The sequence below is a fragment of the Taudactylus pleione genome, unplaced genomic scaffold (genome assembly GCF_031769625.1).
Source record: "Taudactylus pleione unplaced genomic scaffold, aTauple2 ptg000004l, whole genome shotgun sequence".
NCBI classification, from domain to species: Eukaryota; Metazoa; Chordata; class Amphibia; order Anura; family Myobatrachidae; genus Taudactylus; species Taudactylus pleione.
In genome coordinates this window covers 5,303,267-5,325,604 of record NW_028284407.1, presented here as the reverse complement: position 1 = coordinate 5,325,604, position 22,338 = coordinate 5,303,267, and the positions used below count along the sequence as shown (strand labels likewise).

Below are 22,338 nucleotides of genomic sequence, written 5' to 3'. Positions count from 1 at the left end.
TTTGTAACTGATTTCAGCAGTAAGGATAAGGAAATTAGGAAAGCCTTTAGTAAACATTGGGGGGGGTACTTAAATCTGACAGCATATTAAATTCCATTCTACCAGAAAAACCTTGTATAACATTTAGAAAAGCAAAGAATTTAAAAGATCAACTAGCTCCAAGCCTTTTGAGACCACTGGGTGAAAATAAAAAACCATGGTTACAAGGCACAAAAGGTTTTTATAAATGTAACACGTGTAATATATGCAAATACACAAGCAAAGTCACAAATAAGTTTTATAATTTTAATGATTCCCACTTTTTTAAAATAAAGGACCTAATGAATTGTTCAACTTCATGGGTCATATATCAACTTGAATGCCCCTGTCATTTAAAGTATATAGGAAAAACTCAAATAAATCTTAAAATAAGAATACAGGAGCACGTTCGTAGTATTAAAAACAAGTTGGACAACCACTCTGTACCTAAGCATTTTATGAAACATCATAATGCAGATCCTATAGGTTTAACCTTCAAAGCGATCGAATTGGTACAATTGGGAGAGAGAGGAGGAGATAGAGAGAAAAAACTCTCGCAAAAAGAGATGTATTGGATATATACGTTAAATACAATGGTTCCACATGGTCTAAATGAATCTTTTGAAATTGCACCATTTTTGTAATCAATATGTGTGTCCCCTCCTCATAAAAAGTTGGGAAGGTATTGTTTTTATGTTATATTTATGGAGAAATTTTAATTGCCATTTTTATGAATATATATTTTATATTTGTGACATTGTGTATATATATAGGCGTTATCATTTTTTAATGTACTATGATAGTATTTTTAGATTGAGTTGGTAATTTCATTTTAGAACCCTAGTATTATTGTCTCTAAATATATATACCACGGAACGTGAAAATATAAGTGTTTATATCATAACATATGTACTAATAATGATAAGGTCTACTAGAAAATGGCCACCGGAGATAGTCAGATGACTTTGTTTAGGTATAAATACCGGGTAATTGCCCGGAATCATGCCGATAGGATTACCTTAGGAGAATGCGGGACAGCTCTAACGGAGCGTAGTGGACAACAGGAAGTATATAGCGAGGACGGGTGTGGATTAGTAACATCCACACGCGCCAACATCTAAAATGGTGGCACCCATTGTTTTTGGTGCTGCACGCCAGTTTCCAAAATGGCGTCTGAAAAGTATAGCGGGATTTGGTCCCCGCGCATGCGCAGGTCAGATAATAATGGCGGCACCGGAAATACCGCATAAGGCCATTCTAATTAACATCTAAGGGGTATAAATAGGAGACAATATCACCTAGTGACATCCCTCTGACGAAGTCCAGCCTAGAGAGCGTAAGAGACGAAACACGTTGAGGACGGGGTGACGTGTGACGCCAGCACTTTTCTCCAGAAGGGCATTGGCCCTTAAGATAAGCAAATCTGAAAGAATTTTTTATGTAATTGTGATTTTATCCAGGGGTTTATTTGGAGGGTGTATGTAATAAAATTGTGTTAATACTACACCATGAGAGTATTTTTCCTTTTCTCTATATATTCCCTCTGAATTCTGAACATATGTGATATTGGTGCCAGTTAAAGAGCGGAAGAACCCTAATACGGAGTTCCAAGAGTGTTTGGTTATATGCACATATATATATAACCCATCTGGTACGGGCATTTGATTATTTTTCCTTAAACATCCACATAAACAAAATTATTACACTATGAGGCGCTGTGCTTTCACCTTTTGTCTTACATATATATATATATATATATATAGACACACACACATATATATATATACAGTCAGGTCCATAAATATTGGGATATTGACAGAATTTTCAGATTTTGGCCTCTATTCACCACCAAAATGGTTTTGAAATGAAACAAACAAGATGTGCTTTAACTGCAGACTTTCAGATTTAATTTGAGGGTAATTACATCCAAATCGGGTGAACGGTGTAGGAATTACAACAGTTTCAATATGTGCCTCCCACTTTTTAAGGGGCCAAAAGTAATGGGACTATCAACTCAAAAGCTATTTCATGGAGCGATGTGGGCTATTCCCTCGTTATTTCATTATCAATTAAGCAGGTAAAAGGTCTGGAGTTGATTCTAGGTGTGACATTTGCATTTGGAATCAGTTGCTGTCAACTCTCAATATGAGATCCAAAAAGCTGTCACTATCAGTGAAGCAAGCCATCATTAGGCTGAAAAATCAAAACAAACCCATCAGAGATAGCAAAAACATTAGGTGTGGCCAAATCAACTGTTTGTAACATTCTTAAAAAGAAAGAACGCACTGGAGAGCTCAGCAACACCAAAAGACCTGGAAGACCACGGAAAACAACTGTGGTGGATGACAAAAAATTATTTCCCTGGTGAAGAAAAACCCCTTCACAACAGTTGGCCAAATCAAGAACACTCTCCAGGAGGTAGATGTATATGTGTCAAAGTCAACAATCAAGACAAGACTTCACAAGAGTGAATATAGAGGGTTCACCACAAGATGCAAACCATTGGTGAGCCACAAAAACAGGAAGACCAGATTAGAGTTTGCCAAACAACATCTAAAAAAGCCATTACAGTTCTGGAACAACATCCTATTGACAGATGAGACAAAGATCAACTTGTACCAGAGTGATGGGAAGAGAAGAGAAGGAAAGGAACTGCTCATGATCCAAAACATACCACCTCATCAGTGAAGCATGGTGGTGGTAGTGTCATGGCGTGGGCATTTATGGTTGCCAATGGAACTGGTTCCCTTGTATTTATTGATGATGTGACTGCTGACAAAAGCAGCAGAATGAATTCTGAAGTGTTTCAGGCAATATTATATGCTCATATTCAGTCAAATGCTTCAGAACCCATTGGACAGCGCTTCACAGTGCAGATGGACAATGACCCGAAGCATACTACAAAAGCAACCAGAGAGTTTTTTAAGGCTAAAAAGTGGAGTGTTATGCAATGGCCAAGTCAATCCCCTGACCTGAATCCGATTGAGCATGCATTTCACTTGATGAAGACAAAACTGAAGGGAAAATGCCCCAAGAACAAGTAGGAACTAAAGACATTTGCAGTAGAGGCCTGGCAGAGCATCACCAGGGATGAAACCCAGCGTCTGGTGATGTGTATGCGTTCCAGACTTCAGGCTGTAATTGCCTGCAAAGGATTTGCAACAAAGTATTAAAAAGTGAAAGTTAGATTTAGGATTGTTTAGTTTGTCCCATTACTTTTGGCCCCTTAAAAAGTGGGAGGCACATATAGAAACCGTTGTGATTCCTACACCGTTCACCTGATTTGGATGTAATTACCCTCAAATTAAATCTGAAAGTCTGTAGTTAAATCACATCTTATTTGTTTCATTTCAAAGCCATTGTGGTGGTGAATAGAGGACAAAATATGAAAATTCTGTCAATGTCCCAATATTTATGGACCTGACTGTATATATATATATACTCAGTAGACACACACACACATATATATATATATATATATATATATATATATATATACAGTATATACACACACACATAGGGCTCTATTTACTACAATCCGCATTTGTAATGCAGATTGTAGTGTGATATTATCGACTGAATTCGCATTGTGAATTCAGGCAATATCACAGGGATTTACTACTTGCGATAAAGCTCTGTCCCTGTGAATCCCCTCCGCACACTAGTCACTGTATTTTTGCAAAATATACAGTGACAAAGTGCCGACGCATGTGCGTCCAACCTACCCCCCGGCGCTAAGCCCCGCCCCTGGTGCTAAACCCTGACCCCGCAATCGCGGACCCCCCTGCTACTCCCCCTCCCTCAATAGCACTTACCTGCAGTCATCGGTGCTCCGGTGATGTCTTCCATGCCTTCGGTCAACTGAAATCCCATTCTGCACTGGGACATGGTCACCTGATGACCGGGCCGCAGTGCACTATGGGAGACCAGCTGACCGGAGGGAGAACATCACCGGAGCCCCGATCACCGGTCCCTGGAGTCAGGTAAGTAACTTTTTTTTTTACTTTTTTTTTTTTAGCAGAGATCAGCTTGCGGTCTGTTTAGACCACACAGCTGAATACTGGGGCCGGCTCCGGACTCTGCTCTGCCCGTTACAGCAGAGTAGGAGCCCGGTAACCGGGGGAGACCCTGGATAACGCCACCTCCAGGTGGCGTTATTATCACAGGGCCTCCCTAGGTATTTTTTTCACTATTTATTTTTAGTAACTACCAGACAGATCACATTTCCCATTACAATTATGGGAAATGTGATCTGCTTACTAAAAATAAGTGATACTTAGGGGTTGGAGTAGAATTTTACGAATTCTACTCCAATTGCCCTATAATAACTATGGGTGATTCTAAAATAATGTGAAAACACCCTTTTTCACTTTATTTTTGTAAAAATAATGATAATAAATAGAGCCCATAGACAGATACACACATACCTATAAACATTGTTGCTTACTTCAGAGTCCAGCAGCAGCAGCAGAAGGGGTGGGCCAAAATGTCAGGAGAGGAGGGGCTTAATTGTGGGCTGCAGTAGGCGGCTACGATGTGTAGTGGGGGCCCTGGGACGATTGCCCCTGTCACCCTCCCTATACTCCGGCCCTGGCCTAGTTAATATCACGCGTACGTTAGCTTTACACACAACGCGATCTTGTGCATTGTGAATGTCCTGTGACTGCTCCATTTGTAAAAAATAAAAATGTTAAAAATTATAGAGTAACATTATTATTAGGTGTGATTTAAAGAAAAAAATAGTTTAATAATATAGCAGGTATAATCTTTTCTCAGAAGTCGCTAGCTAGTGCTGTGACCATCATTGTAATCAGTGCGTATTCGTACCAGCACTCGGGCACCTGCAGGTGACGCGTATACTGACAGGCGTATCTGCGTCTCCATGCAACACTACATCAGTCGCAGTTATGTCACGATGCCATTACTGTGCTCGGACCATGTTTGTCCAGTGTTTAAGATCCAACCAAATCTGCATACACATGATGGGTATGATTATTTTTGTGGGCAGGAGCAGTAGCAATTTGTGTAAAAAAAATGTACACCCAACTTGCCATCAGTCCCCATGCGTTTTGGGAATGTAGAATTAGGCAGATAACAGTTTGTGGTTGTTTAAAGGCTAAAAAAGTAGTAGAGCGTTCTACAATATACGTTTCACTGCACAAGTCACTTGGGGATACAGATTTGGCGTGATACAGAGTTTTCTTTTTTTTACCGATCTAGTTTGAGGTTAAACAATTTCAGTGCTAGCGCCAGAGTTAGTTTTGTTGCTCTGCAGACAAGACTTTCAAGACCATAATGTAGACGTTAATCGGGCAGCTGTGTGCGAGTGGTGACATGTAGACCAGGATTCTTCCTGAGATTGTGCCCACGTGGGTGAGCTGTAATACATCCAAGACGCCTTCCCTGTAAAAGTGAAATCTTTCCTGGCTGCCAAGTCTGCTGTAATAAAAGAGCAAAAGCAGTTTTATCCTTTATAAGAGTTAGGTACTGCGAAAGCCCTGACTAGTCACTTTGTAAAGTTCACTTGATAAAAGCCAGCTGGATCCTGCCTCAGTCAAGCAGATGTCTTTAATACGGCAGCTTGTCTACTGCTCTCCATCATTAAATCAATTGTTTACCAAGTCATCCACTTGATAGTGGCCGTTGCCTGAAGGCATCTTACTGCACAGTGGTTCCTGCAATTGTTATTATTAAGGTAGCAGGTACCATGATTCCAAGTGAGTACACCCTCTGTGCTTCCCTGGGGGAGACAGGTAAAGGGGATAGACTTCTACTTTGTGGCAGCATGAAAATATTGCTGGATAAAGCACATCTTGACCCTTGGACTGTACTACTCTAGCCATTAGCCCACTCTTCTAGTTGTATGTCTACTTATTACAGTGCTGTGTGCCCCATTGCACATTGCCAAACTGGTCATGTATAGTTTAGCAGCCTGACCATGCTCTGACAAGCTTATAACTGGTGCTTTAGGACACCCTCAGTAAGTTACAAGGTGCAGGTGGAGTTTCTGCTCACGTATCTCACATAGGCTCTCTATTGCTCACTACGATGGTGTTACAGACACGTTGGTCTCTTGATGACCACTAGGAAAAGGTTGCGCCCAGACTGCTTCCATAATTATAATACACCTCTGCACAAAAGATTGATAAGTCATTTGCTAAATCTCTTTATGTTCTGAAGGGGGTATAAATTCCAAAAAATAGTGGAGTTCTTATTTTTAGATAAAAATGCATGCAACTTTCCCAGTATAATGTCTTATAAGTAACTATTTTATGCAATATGGTGCAAGCTCCAAATACATGTTTATGACTCAGGGGCCTATTCATCAACACTAAAATAACAGTTTTACAGACATTTTCCTTAATTACCGTTATTTTAGTATTCATGAACACACTTAATACAGGAGATATAACTGATATCTCCTGGTTAAATCTGCCTGTGTTAATTTCCACACTCCCAATACATTAGTACATTAGTATGGGGATGTAGAAATTAGGCTATTCATCAAATTCCCAAAAATTATGTATTTTCGGAATTTGATGGTGTTACTATACGTCACTCTCAGGTGGCGTATAGCGGGTTACACTTACCTGCTTGCAGCTGGGCAGGTTCTCCTCCGGCTCCCTCCGTCACTCCCTCCTCCGCTCCGTCACTCCCTCGTCTCTCCTCCAGCTTCGGCTGTTGCTGCGACTGTGTTCTCCCGGCAGAACACAATAAAGTTTAATAAAATATATATATTTTTTTAACTTTACTGTTTTCTCCTCTTCAGACGGGAGGTCGGGGTTGGTGGCTGCAGCGGCCAGGGAGGTGAGCGGGGGGGGGGGGGGGACACACAGAATTACCGCAGCTGTAGGCAGTGCTTTGCATGTGCTGCTTTTGTGAATGGAACGGCGCATGCGCAGCACTGATTACAGCTGCGGTAAGATGGAGCAGGCAGGGAAAAGTATCTATTTCCCGAAAAGCTGTCATCGCAAAAATAACAGCTTTCAGAATAGATACTTATGGAGTGGAGGAATGATGAATTCATCCGGTAATTAGGTAGAACTCCATGCAAGTTCTAAATAGTAGTAGTCTTTTATGATAATTATCACCTCACAATGTAGCTGCAGGTATATAAATATCATTCATAGTTTATTGTTTTACATTTTATGTACATTGTGGCCATAAAGCGTGCTCAGGTACCGGACAAGCAGTCTGCGACCTTCCAGGCACATAGAATATTCAGCCCAGTGGCGGTCCCTGCTGTTGTCTCCTCCATCTATCTCAGCCAGTTCCCAGGGAAGAGGCAGCCTCGTTTTGAATCTAAGATGGCCAATGTGAAACTGCTCTATCCGTATGGAGCACTTTCACGTTGGCCATCTTGGATTCATAATTAGCCTCCCTCTTACCTGGGAGCTGGGCTGAAATGCAGGGAGGAGATGCATTAGGTTCAGTTTGGGGCTGAATAAGGGGTGTGCGGGGGCACTACTATGATTGTGACTTGAAGATATATAAAACTTGCCTGTATTGTACCCTTTTTATACTCACTATATATTTCGTTTGATTTGCCATTGTGCAGAAACTTTGTTGAAGAGAAACTGGGAGCCAAGTACGTGGAGAGACGTAAAACAGAGTTTGCCAAGTCCTTTCACGAGAGTGGACCGGCCACCACTATCTTTTTTATCCTTTCTCCAGGAGTTGATCCACTGAAAGACGTAGAGACACTGGGTAGGAAATACAAAGCTTTCATAACATACTGTACATTTAAAAAAAAATATATATATATATATACACTGTCTTTGTGGACCGGCACTTCGCAATAAATTAGCCAACTGCTTGGTTGCCTTCGGTATGAATAAAAATACTGGTCAAAATAAACCGCGGTACTCCAATTCTAGTAGTATAAAAAACAATACACTTGGGTTTTTTATACTACTTTATGGAGTGCCGCGGTTTATTTTGTCCAGTATATATATATATATATATATATATATATATATATATACACACACACGTTACTGAATTAGTGGGGCGGAATATGAGCAGGAGCTGACGTGCATCCTCATTGTATTATATGTAAGACAATCATGGGGTGTATAATATTACATGGCTGAATGATGGTATTAGTAACAACCATTGTATAACACTGTCATGATGAGCAAAAAGTTGGTGATCACGCATTCGGTATGATTTACCGCACGGCCGGCGGTTCAAATGCCCGCAACAGCGGCCCGACAGAGGAGGAAATCCCGATCGTCCTAAAGGTAAGTATAATCTAATCTAATTCTACCCCCTAACCCTAACCCTCCTTTAGGGTGCCTAACCATAACCTCCCCCCCTGTGCCTAACCCATAAACCCCCCTTCCCCGCCGCCTAAACCTAAGCCCCCCGGGGGAGTGCCTAACCCTAACCTCCCCCCGGGGGTGCCTAACCCTCCCTCCCCCTAGCCTAACCCTAACCTCCCGGGGGGGTGTCTAACCCTAAGTCCCCACCGGGAGACCCTAACCTAACCCCCCCCCGCCCCTGCGGCTGTCCGCGCCCGGTCTCCCGTCATCGGTAAAATGACAGGCATCTAGATTTAGACACCTGTCATTTAAACCTCGCCGGGATTAAGTAGTTGGGAAGCCGGCTGTCGGCATTGCGACGTCCGGCTTCCTGAACGTATACTGGTGATCATGTATCTTCTTCAGCAAAACGTCTAGGAGATGAAGCCACTGCTAATCAATGTCCCTTATCTGCTGGACACTGTGGAATATCTGCTTTTACTCAGTTCACTGTTTTCCCTGCCTAAAACTAAACAAAACAGTAATTTTGCTCATTTAAAAAACGTCTGTGTCATCGATTGAAGTGATGAACTGTTAAAGCTGCACTGCAGCCGACTAAAATGCAGCAGTGCAGGGGATTCCCGCCAGCTGGAGCCCCGAGGCAGATGCATTTATGAGAGAGCTTGGCTAATGATTGTTTTCCCCCAGGGCTAATTCATTTAGTTACCCACCTGTAAGTGGCGGCTGAGGTGGTTTATGTGCAGGTTGGCCAATCCCATTAGTTGCACCTCATGATTGGTTCTCATACTTCACTCTATTTCCCATCATGGCACTCCCCCCGCCACATTCAGCTCTCTCCTCACTTACACAATCGCACAAAGGGACAGCAAGATCAGCACATGAAACTCCTGAAATAATCTGTGCTGCTGTGAACGTTTCGGTGATCTGATTGACCATAGGTTTTTTTCTATTCCTGCTTACTTGAAAACTGGGTACCTAAATTCATGATACGGATAAAGAGTGAATACAGGAAGGTAACAAACCCAAAACAAATGGAGTAACTTTGCTCCTGGACAAACCATTTTGATTTTCTCATTTAGGGCTCTATTTATTACAATCCGCATTTGTAATGCAGATTGTAGTGTGATATTACTGACTGAATTCGCATTGCGAATTCAGGCAATATCACAGGGATTTACTACAAATCCCTTGCAGGGACAGAGCTTGCGAGAAAGCTCTGTCCCTGCGAATCCCCTCTGCACTCTAGTCCCAATATTTTAAAATAAAAATACTGTGACTAGTGCCCCGCGCATGCGCCGACCGGCTGCCGCTGATCCCCCCCAGGCGCTAAGCCATGCCCCTGACACCCCCCGCGATTGCAGATTCCCCCGCGACCCCCCCCCCCTCAATAGCACTTACCTGCAGTCATCGGTGCTCCGGTGATGTCTTCCATGACTCCAGGTCAGCTGATATCCCATACTGCACTGGGACCCGATCGCCTTATGACCGGGCCGCAGTGCAGCATGGGAGACCAGCTGACCAGAGGGGAGTCATCACCGGAGCCCCGACCACCGGTCCCTGGAGTCAGGTAAGTGAATTTTTTTTTTTTTACTATTTTTTTTCTTTACAGTGTATCAGCTTGAAGTCTGTTTAGACCCCACAGCTGATCACCGGTAACCAGGGGAGACCCTGGATAACGCCACCTCCAGGTGGCGTTATTATCACAGGGCTTTACCCTGTATTTTTTTACAATTTATTTTTAGTAACTTTGGTCGGATCACATTTCCCATTACAATTATGGGAAATGCAATCTACTTACTAAAAATAGGTGATACTTAGGGGTTGGAGTAGAATTTTACAAATTCTACTCCAATTGCCCTATAGTAACTGTAGGTGAAACTAAAATAATGTGAAAAAGTGTGAAAACACCCTTTTTCACTTTATTTTAGTAAAAATAATGTTAATAAATAGAGCCCTTAGGGGTTTATTCATCATCACTTCATTTATACAAAAGCAGGTGAAAATGAACATTTTGATCTACTTTTGTTTTGTATAAATTGTGTTAGGGCCATTCATCATAAAGGTAATGCAGGAGATATCACTGATATCTCCTGCTTACCTTTCTCTCCCAATGTGGCCCGCTGTCCCCATACACTAGTATTGTGCTCAGATTCATCAAGCTCCGAAAATACAACATTTTCAGAGCTTGACTGCGAGAACATTCGCCATCTTCAGATTTGTTCACGTATTCCCGCTGTTTCACTATGGGAAGGAGTCATGGTGACAAAGAGGTATCCATTAGGATCACTCCGCTCCTGCTCGGCTCCTTTTCAAATAGCACGTCAGACTCGGCAGCGCTAATATATTAAAGTAGCGGTAAAGGCAGTCACGGGGATAGCTGATCTTCGGATCAGCTGTCTCCAAGCTGGAGCAATGATGAATTGCTCTGGCACTCGCAGGAAATTAGAATGTGAATTATTGGGGGTTAAAAAAATAAGGTACCAAGGCCTCTCATTGCGTAAATCAATGCAACGTACATATACGTATAATCAATAGTATGGCCTTGGTACAGAGTATTTTTCCACATAGAAGAAATCAGTGTCATGCAGCTAAAGCCAGGACATGGCGGCTTGCTGAATTTCACCATTGGTTGCGAATCGCCTTCCACCCAGGTTCTTATTCAATGGTCCAAAGAGATGGAAATCACTCAGTGCCAGGTCAGGGCTGTAGGCAGGGTGGTCCAGTACCTCCCAATGGTAGCGCCGTAACCACTCACGCGTGCGGATGGCTGAGTGTGGCCTGGTTTTATTGTGCAGCAATATGACGCCTGTTTGCAGCAACCTAGATAATTTTCGATGTATTGCCCTCTGCAATTGGCTCAATGTGTCACCTTAGCGGACAGCATTCACAGCATCTCCCTTGGTGAGGAAACCAACAAGAAGCACACCCTTGTGGTGTCAAAACACAATCGCCATGAGTTTCATTGCTGATGAAGTTGTTTTGAATTTCTTAGAAGGTGGGGACGATGCGCGTTTCCAAGTCATGGATGCTTACTTCGTCTCCGGTGTCACATGATGCACCCACGTTTCATCACCTGTAACAATACACTACAGGAACTGCGCTCCCTCCTCATGGTACCGATTCAAGTGCATGAGAGACATTCCCATCCTATTGGTTTTGTAAACTTCTGTGAGTTGCTTCGGTACCCAACGTGAGCACTTTTTCCTGTACCTCAGTTGCTCATGAACGATGTTGTGCACAGTACCCACTGAGATGTTCAGTTCGTCAGCAATATCACTAATGCGTCTGACCTCCTGAATCAGACCTTCAATGCGGCAGAGATTGTCATCTGTGGTGGACGTGCTTGGCCGTCCGGATAGCTGCTCATCTTGTACGTCTGTCCTGCCTTTATCACAGGCAGCGCACTAAACCCAAATCTCTTTCTGTGACATGACGTTATCACCGTGCACATAGACAAGTTGGCGATGAATTTCAGCTGCTGATGTGCCCTTTAGATGCATAAATTTGACCACACTACGCACCTCGATGTTTGCCCATGTGTCTGGCCAGCCCCGCCATCTTACACCTGAGGTTGGGAGACAGTATGATGTATATGAATCGCAGTATAATGGACGTGAGGGGAAGCAGTGGTCTACTTGCTCTGGCTTGGCGGGAAATTAGAATGAAATAGAGAACATTACACTTGTTAGAGGTCTTGTTACCTTACTTATTGAACCACCCTCGTACTAAGAAAGAGACCAATGCTGAAGGTATTTTATCAACATAAAAAATTGCCTGTGGGTATTATACTTATAGGTACCAGAATGGCACAAGGGGTTAGAAAATGACTAATAATTATATCGGCTGTGTTGAAAAAATTAAAAATTTATTTTACAAGTATGGCTACAACCAACGGCTCCCACACTGTCCTTATTTCTGGGAAAACTTTTTACCATTTTCCGAATGGAATGGCTAGAGGCCTCGCTACAGAAAGAAAAATATACAGAGACATTTTTTGATACTTGGGAAAGCTACATAGACACAATGGGCTCTATTTACTACAATCCGCATATTGAATGCGGATTGTAGTGTGATATTACCGAGTGAATTCGCATTGCGAATTCAGGCAATATCACAGGGATTTACTATCCCTTGCAGGGACAGAGCTTGCGATAAAGCTCTGTCCCTGCGTATCCCATCCGCACTCTAGTCGCGGTATTTTCGGAAAAAATACCGCGACTAAGAGCCCGCGCATGCGCCGACCCACCGTCGCTGCTTCCCCCCACCGACGCTAAGCCCCGCCCCCCGTCGCTAAGCCCCCCCCCGCGATCGCGGACCCCCGCGACCCCCCCTCCCTTCATTACACTTACCTGCATCCTCCTGGCCTCCTGTGATCTTCTCCAGGCTTCCCGATCAGGTGATCTCCCATACTGCACTGGGGCCCGATCACCTGATGACCGGGTAGCAGTGCACTGTGGCAGACCAGCTGACCGGAGAGGAGCCATCACCGGAGGCCCGATCACCGGTCCCTGGATTCAGGTAAGTAAAAAAAAAAAGTTTCATTTTTTTTTTTTTTTTTTTTTTTACAGCAATCAGCTTGCGGTCTATTTAGACCACACAGCTGATTACTGGTACCGGCTCCCGCCTCTGCTCTCCCCGTTAGAGCAGAGTGGGAGCCCGGTAACCGGGGGAGACCCTGGATAACGCCACCTCCAGGTAGCGTTATTATCACAGGGCTTCCCCCGGTATTTTTTTACAATTTATGTTTAGTAACTGTGGTCGGATCACATTTCCCATTTATGGGAAATGCGATCTGCTTTACCAAAAATAGGTGATAATTAGGGGTTGGAGTAGAATTTTACTAATTCTACTCCAATTGCCCTATAGTAACTACAGGTGAAACTAAAATAATGTGAAAAGGGTGTGAAAACACCCTTTTTCACTTTATTTTAGTAAAAATAATGTTAATAAATAGAGCCCATTGTCTCCGACACTTAAAGAACAGATATACACTTTGGTATGAGACATGTATTTGTGAACAAGACCCTCCAATCTTATTAATGTTCTCTAACTTATGTTTGGGAACTGATGGATGTAGACCCGGGCTCACACTATTTCACGTTATTTTATTTTATTTTAATTTTATTACAATTTTTTTCTCTACAGATATACCATTGTGTCATGTGCTCATAATTTACCTTGTTTTAATAATTGACAATGGTTATTATTCTGTAATTTACTGTATACACAAGTGAATATGCTTACTTCGAATTTTACGCTGTATATTTGTTATGCCTCAATAAAGAAAATCTTTTGAAAAAAAAAAAAAATTGCCTGCGTAAAAATATGTCATACAAAAGAAAACGCATATGACAGAAAGCAAAGTTTCCTCCAAAATGGTCTAACTATTTGAAACAAAATTCAACTATATCTGAGGTCCCGGTGTTACTCTAACGTTAAACTAAACTTAGTGCTCCTGATATCTATATAACACAGTTGCCAACTTTTTCTGGCTCTCCTCTGGGTTTGTGGTGGTGAAGATGAAACAGGGAAGGGGGGGGCAACGATGACACGGTTCCACTTCACTGCAGCACCTACTGACCATTGACATAAATGGGAGATCTGTCGGAAACAGTGGCGCTCCTCTTAAAGATTTCTGTGGTAATTTTGCAAACCGCAGTGTACTAAATTCACCCCGCTCTAGAATTTTTGGAGATATTTACATGGCAGTTTACACTTAGTAGCTGTGAATTGCAAATTGTCATATAAATGACAAAAAATAGGAGATTTGCTAAAAATAGATCTCCCCCTTAAAGTACACCCTCTGTCTTCATACAGTGGAGTTATTTTTGTAGGGCATAAAATACTTTAGCCCTCATTTGGCACCACTGTATACGGTACCTTCAGGGCCGTGACTAGGACTGAGCGAGCAAGGGCGCAGGGCTTAAAGGGTGGCAATGCTGCTGCCCCGTGGCACTTGTATTTGTCATGCGCGTTGCCTGGAATGGCACCACACAGCCTAGAAAGCTGAGTCTGTAGCATCCTTGGGATACTGTGGGCGCTCAGCCTCTCGCTTGTCTCGGAAGCAAGAGCTGCTGCAGAGCCGCCTGGAGCATCCTTAGGACGCTTCAAGGACTCTCAACTTCTCCCTGGTCTAGTGGCCCGCTCCATCATTGTAACCAGGAGCGGCTCTAGGCACGGGCAAGCCGGGTCGTTGCCCTGAACGCCACTGTATCCGGCGGGCGCAGGAAACGCCCACCCTCCCACCCGGCACTATAGTGAATATGTAAGCTGAGGGGGAGGGAGCAGATTAGGGAAGGGGCGGCAACACAGGACGGCGCTGAGCGCAGCAAAGCCTAGCGCCGACCCTGATTGTAACATCATGACGTCACATGCTCAATGGCACAGGGTCCATTGCAGCCCTGCATACCTCCCAACATTTATACAGGCAAAAGCAGAACAAAGTAAGTCCACCCCACCCCACCACCCAAACCATACCCCATCCTCCAAAACTCCAATCCCCAACTGAACTGACACAACTATGAATACATTTTAATAAAGTCCCACCCTCTGTCAGACAAGCTGTACACTTTTGGGGTCTGCACATAGAGACAGTGATATCAAAATTGGGGCTATTGTCGGGAGTGGTTACTAGTGTGTTCTCATGAATATTGGTTCATTATATAACTGCTTTCACTGTGTAATAGAATATCTGAATCTCCCAATAAAGATTGCATTGTAAAACTTCTACATGTTAGTACATATTATCCATTTATCAGTTTCTGGTGCATATGTTCTTGTATGTTAACTATACTGCATGTATCTAAAACTCATTTTGAAACAGCATTTATAGTTAATATTGTTTATTGTCTTGCTGTAAAGATTTCTGATGTATGTGTTTCACCTCTGGTGCTTTGCTAAAAATCTTTGTTGTACTGCCTGGATGATATTATTGCCTGTTCCACATAGGTAACAGACTTGGATTTACCATTGACTCAGGAAAACTTCACAATATCTCTCTGGGTCAAGGGCAGGAAGGCATTGCAGAAATAGCAATGGAAAAAGCATCAAAAGAAGGCCACTGGGTTATACTTCAAGTAAGCCGATTCAGTCTGTTATAGAAGTGCCTCATTGCCAAGCTATGAAACTGCACTTCTACAAAAAATAATCTGTGCTTCTGCAAAGTGCTTTTGTGGAATGAAAGTGGATATATGGCCAGATCTGTTTTTTTTTTCTCTTTTATGACACACTGTAGTTATTTCCTGCTGATTGAAAACAGGATTTTTATTTATTTATTTTATAGACGATAGAATCAATCACATTGTGCATTGGCATTTCTTTGAAAATGAAGCATTTGCACAGTACAGTGATCTACAGTATTTATCATTTGTAAACACAATGGCAATATGTATAACGCCAATAATGAAGGCTCTGGATAGTCTGCAGTGGGAAAACTGTGATCAATGCAACATTTCAGAACAATCAGCATGGAAAACTGTCCATGTTGTATTAGGTCAGCCCCACAATGTTCATTTGTGCTTATAGGAATTGCATCACTGCTTATTATTCTACAGTGTTCTGAGTTAGCTGAATTGCCCTTCTGCAAAGCTGTAATGGAATTTTTTATAAGACTATGGCCCCATATGAAAGGACGTTAGGCTGTGTCTGACTCCTGCGAAAACTGGTATTTTTGCTGGAGTTAGACCTTCTCCCTATTAATCATGCTAGTGAAACCTAGCACTGGTTATCATCAGCGACTGCTTTCACCGAGGCTCCCTGGTATAGTCTACTCCAGTGGTAGCCAACCTCGGTCCTCAAGAGCTACCAACAGTTCACGTTTTCCAGACCACTTAGCTGGTGCACAGGTGCAGTCATTACTCACTAACACAGTTGAAAAGATCCACAGGTGGAGTTAATTATTACACTTGTGATTCTGTGAGGAGACCTGCAAAACATGCACTGTTGGTAGCTCTTGAGGACCAGGGTTGGCTACCCCTGGTCTACTCCATGCATAGCCTAACAAGGGCTGCGGAGGTACAAGGCCCGTCAGCTGTCCTCCTATCACTGTTGTCATGTCAGGATGGCAGGGGATCTTTTCTGGAAAAATATGCTTTATTTGCACTGACGTGTATATATCCACCAAAATGTATCAGTTTCCAGCTCAAGATGGTGTGATTTGCAGGATAGCTGATTATTGCTGAGAAAGTGTAAGGGTAGCTATTGCTGCCTCTGGAAATTGCTTTTCCAAGTGCTCAAAATATTCATATAGAAAAGGAATTCAGGATATAGGATTAGAGATGTGCGGTTCGGTTCTCCAGAAATCCGAATCCACCCGAATTTCGTGAATCCGGGTAAATCCGAGTCGCGGTTCTAATCTCCTGAGGAGATCCGGGTAAATCCTGGTCGCGGTTCTAATCTTTTTGCGGTTCGGGTTTTAGATTGCATAAATTACATGATGTTAGTTGTTTTTAAAACTTTTTATCTATTTTTTATTTTAAAAAATCCAGATCCAAAACCAAAACCAAAACACTTGAGGGTGGTTTGCAAAACCAAATCCAGATCCAAAACCTTGAAGGAGATATAGATCCAAAACCAAAACACAGGGGTCGGCGCACATCCCTATATAGGATAATCTAAACTGATTAATGCCAAATGTAGGTTTCAGTGTGGTTAGACTTGATGTAGAAGAGGAAAACATGTAGGGGTAAATTTACTAAAGTGAGAGTTTTTAGAAGTGAGTTTTAAAAGTGATGTTGCCCATAGCAACCAATCAGATTCTAGCTATTATCTTCTAGAAGGTGCTAGTTAAATGTTAAGTAGAATCTGATTGGTTGCTGCTATGGGCAACATCACTTTTAAAACTCACTTCTAAAACTCTCACTTTAGTAAATTTACCCCCTATAATCTTAAATACATCTAAAATACATTGATTAAAAATTATTTTATTCAGCATACAATCTAAAAAGTTTGCTGTAGCAGTATACGTAAAACAAGCAATTGCTGGTGATACAGAATACAGTTCTGCCTAGAATGAGTATCTTTACTTATCACCTTTTGTGCACCTAAGTTGGTAAAAGTTCCTGCAGAAAATTCTATGTTGATCCTGTCTTTTTAAAATAAAAAAGCTATATACTTACTTTTTAAACACTTAGGGCTATATTTACTAAGCGGCTGGTGTGCTTTACACTGAATGTTAGTGCCGCTTTCAATTTTCAGCTTCAACCTGCCAAGGAGCGGCGCCTTTACAAACAGGGCCGGCCCGAGCCTAATTTTTTCGGTAAGCGGATATAAATTTTGGCACCCCCTGTTGAAAAAAAGCTCTCATATTTCGATGTGTGAAATATCGGGAGTACATGTAATATTGTAACAATAACAAAAGAGAATCTGTAGATCGAAAGACCAGCTTTATATACACTTGGTTATAATTTAATACTATACTCAGTGGCGGCACTAGGGTTGGTGTAACCAAGTGCAGTAACTATTGGTGTCACCCTACATGATAAATAAAAAACACATACATAGGCCACAAAATGAAAATAATAAAGCACATAGGCTTCACATGAAAAAAAAAAAAACACATTAGCCCCCATGTGAAAATAAAACACATGGCGCTTTGCAGAGAAGAAAACACTCAGACCCCCACATGAGAAAAAAACACACACATGAGCACCCACATAAAAGTAATAAAACACTTTTTTTTTCATGCAAATCCTCTGTGTTTTATTACTTTTATGTGGGTGCTCATGTGTGTGTTTTTTTCTCATGTGGGGGTCTATGAGTGCTTTCTTTTCTGCAAAGTGCAATGTGTTTTTTTTTCACTAATGTGTTTTGTTTTTTTTCATGTGAAGCCGCCACGTGAAAATAATTAATCACACACATAGGCCACCACGTGAAAATAATTAATCACACACATAGGCCGAAACATGAAAATAATTAATCACACACATAGGCCGCCACATGAAAATAATTAATCACACACATAGGCCGCCACATGAAAATAATTAATCACACACATAGGCCGCCACATGAAAATAATTAAACACACACATAGGCTGCCACATGGAAATAATTAAACACACACATAGGCTGCCACATGGAAATAATTAATTTCTACTTCAGGGTCCATAGGGTATCCACAGGATACCTTGGGGGTATAGGTGTGACGTCAGTCGCTGGGCACCATAGAGTTAAGCTTTTCAGCCTCCCAGGATGCACTAGGGTCCCCCTCCTATACCCCGCCCCCGAGCCAAGGCACCTCAGTTTAGTTTGGTGCCCGGCCGGCGTCGGGTGCACCTGTCGGAGTGGGGGCTAGAAGAGCCCCTGAAGCTTTCTTCAGTGCAGCTGTGGCTGCACATCTGGATGTACAGCATGGACAGTCAGTCCTGACGTCCATGCTGTCTTCCCTACACCCCCGCCGGTACCAGAACGCCGGTACCGATCCGGGGATGCTGGTGAGCATCTGGGGTCACAGCTAGCGGTGACCCCAGATGTTCCGGACCATGGCCGGATCCAAGGGGGACAAAGGTAAGCAGCAGGGTCCCGCGGTGGGTCCCCGCTGGTCACATGGTCCTAAGTCCCCAGGCAGGGGGCTCCCTGGGGACTGGCTGCAGTGTGGAGCCAGGCGACCAACCTGCGCTTTCCACTACCCCCTGGGACAGCGGACCGCAGCAGAGCGGTAGCGCTGCGGCGTCCCAGGGGTTAAATGCATGCCAGGGGAGCGCGCCTTCCCTGTCTCACAGCCGGCGCCTCCCCCGCTGCACACAGCCCTCTCTGCATGCTGCCGACTGGTCCTGTGGCAGCGCTCCTCCCCCAGGCCAGCCTCCTCTCTGCTCCTCGGCGGCCATCTTCTCCAGAACGCATGGTGAACGCTGCTGGAAGCGCTGGACGGAAGCATCATGGTCTGGGTCCCCCCGCATACCTCTCCTCCGCTGTGGCTCAGGTCTGTGTATGCAGCGCTGTGTCCTACCAGGCCCTGTGTCTGTGTAGTTGAGTGATCAGCGCTGTTAGTGCAGGAATTGTTATTTCTCTGCATTGTATGTGACTGTGCTAGCGCTGCCTGTAACTTTTCTTCTCTAAACTGTCAGCTTTATTACTGTCCCTGTTCTTTCTGCTAAAGCCCTTGCGGTGCGGTGCTGCAGGGTGGTCTCTCGCCTATTTAATACTTAATTGGTGAGAGAGGTCACATACGTGGTGCCATCATGTCTGAAAGTGATTTTCCCCTCCGGTTACAGTGTACCACGTGCAAAGTACCGTTAGCGGAGGGGGAGGGTAGCGCGGAGGGCCTCTGCCGGCAGTGTTTGTCCATGGCGCGGCCTATTACGGTTACAGCACCGGTACAGGAGCCGCCCTGGGCATGTTTCGCTCAGGCGTTAACAGCTTTAGTGGGCCAGTTAGCTCCGCAGCCCGCGTTTACTCCGATGGGTTTGTCCCAGCAGTCTGTGGTGTCGTCACCCATGCAGGGGTTCCCACGACAATTGGTGGTACCCCACAGTCTCCCTATTTCCCCGCTCCCGGGTTCTCAGGAGCCAGCGTGGGTTAACTCCCTGACGAGTTCTGTACAGCACTTGTCGGATGTGTTGCAAGGGGAGTCTGTGATGCGGCCTCATAAAAGGCCGGTGGCGTCTCTGTCCGCTCCTTATGAGGATGACGAAGGGACGTCTGATGATGGGGAGATTCTGGATCCTTACGATCAGGAACCTCTCCATACTAAGGACGCTGATGCTAAGTCCAAAGTATATATTCCTGGACTTATTCGGGCGGTCCGCACAGCCTTGGTGATTGAGGACGAAGTTCCCCCAGCGGCTAAATCTAAGTATGCCTTTTTCAAAGATGTGAAGGGCGATGCCACAGTCTTTCCTCTTTCGGGTCAGTTGGTGGACCATTTAGAGGAGGCGTGGAAATAGCCTGGCAAGCGATACCAGCCGCAGAGACGCCTGGCGGTGGCTTATCCGTTCGCGGATAATTATTTTGCTAAGTGGGAATCCCCTCCACAGGTGGATTCTCACGTGACCCGTCTTGTCCGTAGTGCCACATTGCCGATGCCATCCATGTCCTCCCTTAAGGATGCTACGGACCGCAAGGTAGAAATCTGCCTGAAGTCCGCTTATTCCCTTGCAGGGGGGGCCGCACGGCCGGCTATGGCCATTTGCTGGGTTGCCAGAGCTATGGAGCGCTGGGCGGATTCATTAGAGGCTTCTTTTGAATCCGACTGTCCGGCCGAACAGGCGGAGTTGATTGGCAATCTCCGTGATTCGGCCACCTACATCAACGAGGCGGCTCTAGACATTAGTACTCTGGTGTCTAGAATTTCTTCAGCAGCGGTAGCTGCTCGTCGCACCTTGTGGCTGCGATCCTGGAAGGCGGACGCAGATTCCAAGAAAGGTCTGGAAGCGTTGCCGTTTACCGGAGAAGTTCTCTTCGGTCCGGATCTGGATAAGATTGTGGCCACGCTGGCGGCAGCCAAATCTGCTTGTCTCCCGTCGGCCGCTGCTCCTTCTGGTTCTGGACCATCGTCCTTTCGGTCATCTAGGGCCCAGGGCAGGCCCAAACCACAGTCGTTTCCTCGACAGGCTGGCCCTAAGAAATCGGTCAAGCCCCGGAAGCAGGCATGGAGTACCAGATGTCCGGCCCCCAAGCCAGATGACAAGCCTGCGGCCTGACGGTCCGGGCCTCCCTTTGGGGGATCCCAGGGTGGGAGGCCGCCTGCTACAGTTCGCCCAGTGTTGGTCGACCACTACGACAGACACTTGGGTTCTGGAGGTGGTTTCCCACGGATACGCCCTCTCCTTCTGGCACAGATCCCCGGCTCGCTTCTTCACCACGGGTCTACCATCAGACCGGAACAAGGCTACGGAGCTGCGGAAGGTATTGCACACTATGCTCCAGGCTGGAGTTATAGTGCCTGTTCCATTCTCCCAGAGGGGCCAGGGTTTCTATTCAAATCTATTTTTGGTACAGAAACCCAATGGGTCATATCGTCCGATTCTCAACCTCAAAGCACTCAACAAGTCTTTGCGGGTCCCGAAGTTTCGGATGGAGACCCTACGGTCCATCATTCTGGCGCTGGAACCTGGGGACTACATGGTGTCATTGGACATACAGGACGCTTACCTGCATGTCCCTATTCTTTTGCGCCATCAACAGTTCCTCAGGTTTGCAATCCGCAGCGACCACTTCCAGTTTCGGGCGTTACCTTTTGGCCTGGCAACAGCACCACGTGTTTTCACCAAGGTGATGGCGGTCATGGCGGCTTCTCTGCGGCTGCAGGGAGTCCGCATGTTGCCGTATTTGGATGACCTGTTATTGGTGGCAGGATCTCCAGAGCTCCTGTTACGCCACTTGGACCTGACCATTGCACTGCTGCAACGGCACGGCTGGCTAATCAACTGGCAGAAGTCCACTCTAATCCCGTCTCGGAGGATTCTGCATCTTGGAGCCTTATTGGACTCGGGACAGCAAAGGATCTTCGTGACGGAGGACAAGATCTCTGCTTTACAGTCAAGGGTGCGCAGTTGCCTGCACAGCCGCCGGGTGTCCTTACACTCGGCGATGAGGTTACTGGGCTCCATGGTGTCGGTGTTCGACATGGTGGAATACGCCCAGTTTCACTCCAGACCTCTGCAGCACCTGATCCTGTCCAAGTGGAACGGGCTGCCTCAGTCTCTGAAGTCCCAGACGATTGTGCTCACCCCGGAGGTTCGCCTGTCCCTTGCGTGGTGGTTACAGACGATCCACCTCAACAAGGGACGTCCGTTCTGGGTTCCAAATTGGGTCCTGTTGACAACGGACGCCAGTCTTCGGGACTGGGGAGCAGTTTCGGGTCCACACTTGTTCCAGGGCAGGTGGACGCCGACAGAAGCGGAGCTTCCAATAAATATCTTGGAACTCCGTGCGGTCTTCAATGCTCTCCAGCAGGCACAGCGGTTTCTCCAGGGTCGCCCGGTGCAGGTCCAGTCGGACAACGCTACCACCGTGGCCTACATAAACAGGCAAGGAGGAACTCGCAGTCAGGCGGCTCTCGTAGGGGTCTCTCAGATCCTGGTTTGGGCGGAGCGCAATCTTCCGGCCATATCAGCGG

At 44.9% G+C, this 22,338-nt stretch overlaps 1 protein-coding gene across 4 annotated transcripts in view; it reads left to right on the top strand.

Moving 5' to 3' along the window:
- LOC148543364 (dynein axonemal heavy chain 11-like) overlaps positions 1-22,338 on the top strand; it is a 361,950-nt gene that overhangs the window by 275,983 nt on the left and 63,629 nt on the right. For all 4 annotated transcript variants that reach the window (XM_088472011.1, XM_088472001.1, XM_088472021.1 and 1 more), the window contains 2 exons: positions 7,577-7,725; positions 15,231-15,358. In XM_088472011.1, the coding sequence (XP_088328137.1) occupies positions 7,577-7,725; positions 15,231-15,358 (277 nt within the window). The remainder of the gene's footprint in view (positions 1-7,576; positions 7,726-15,230; positions 15,359-22,338) is intronic.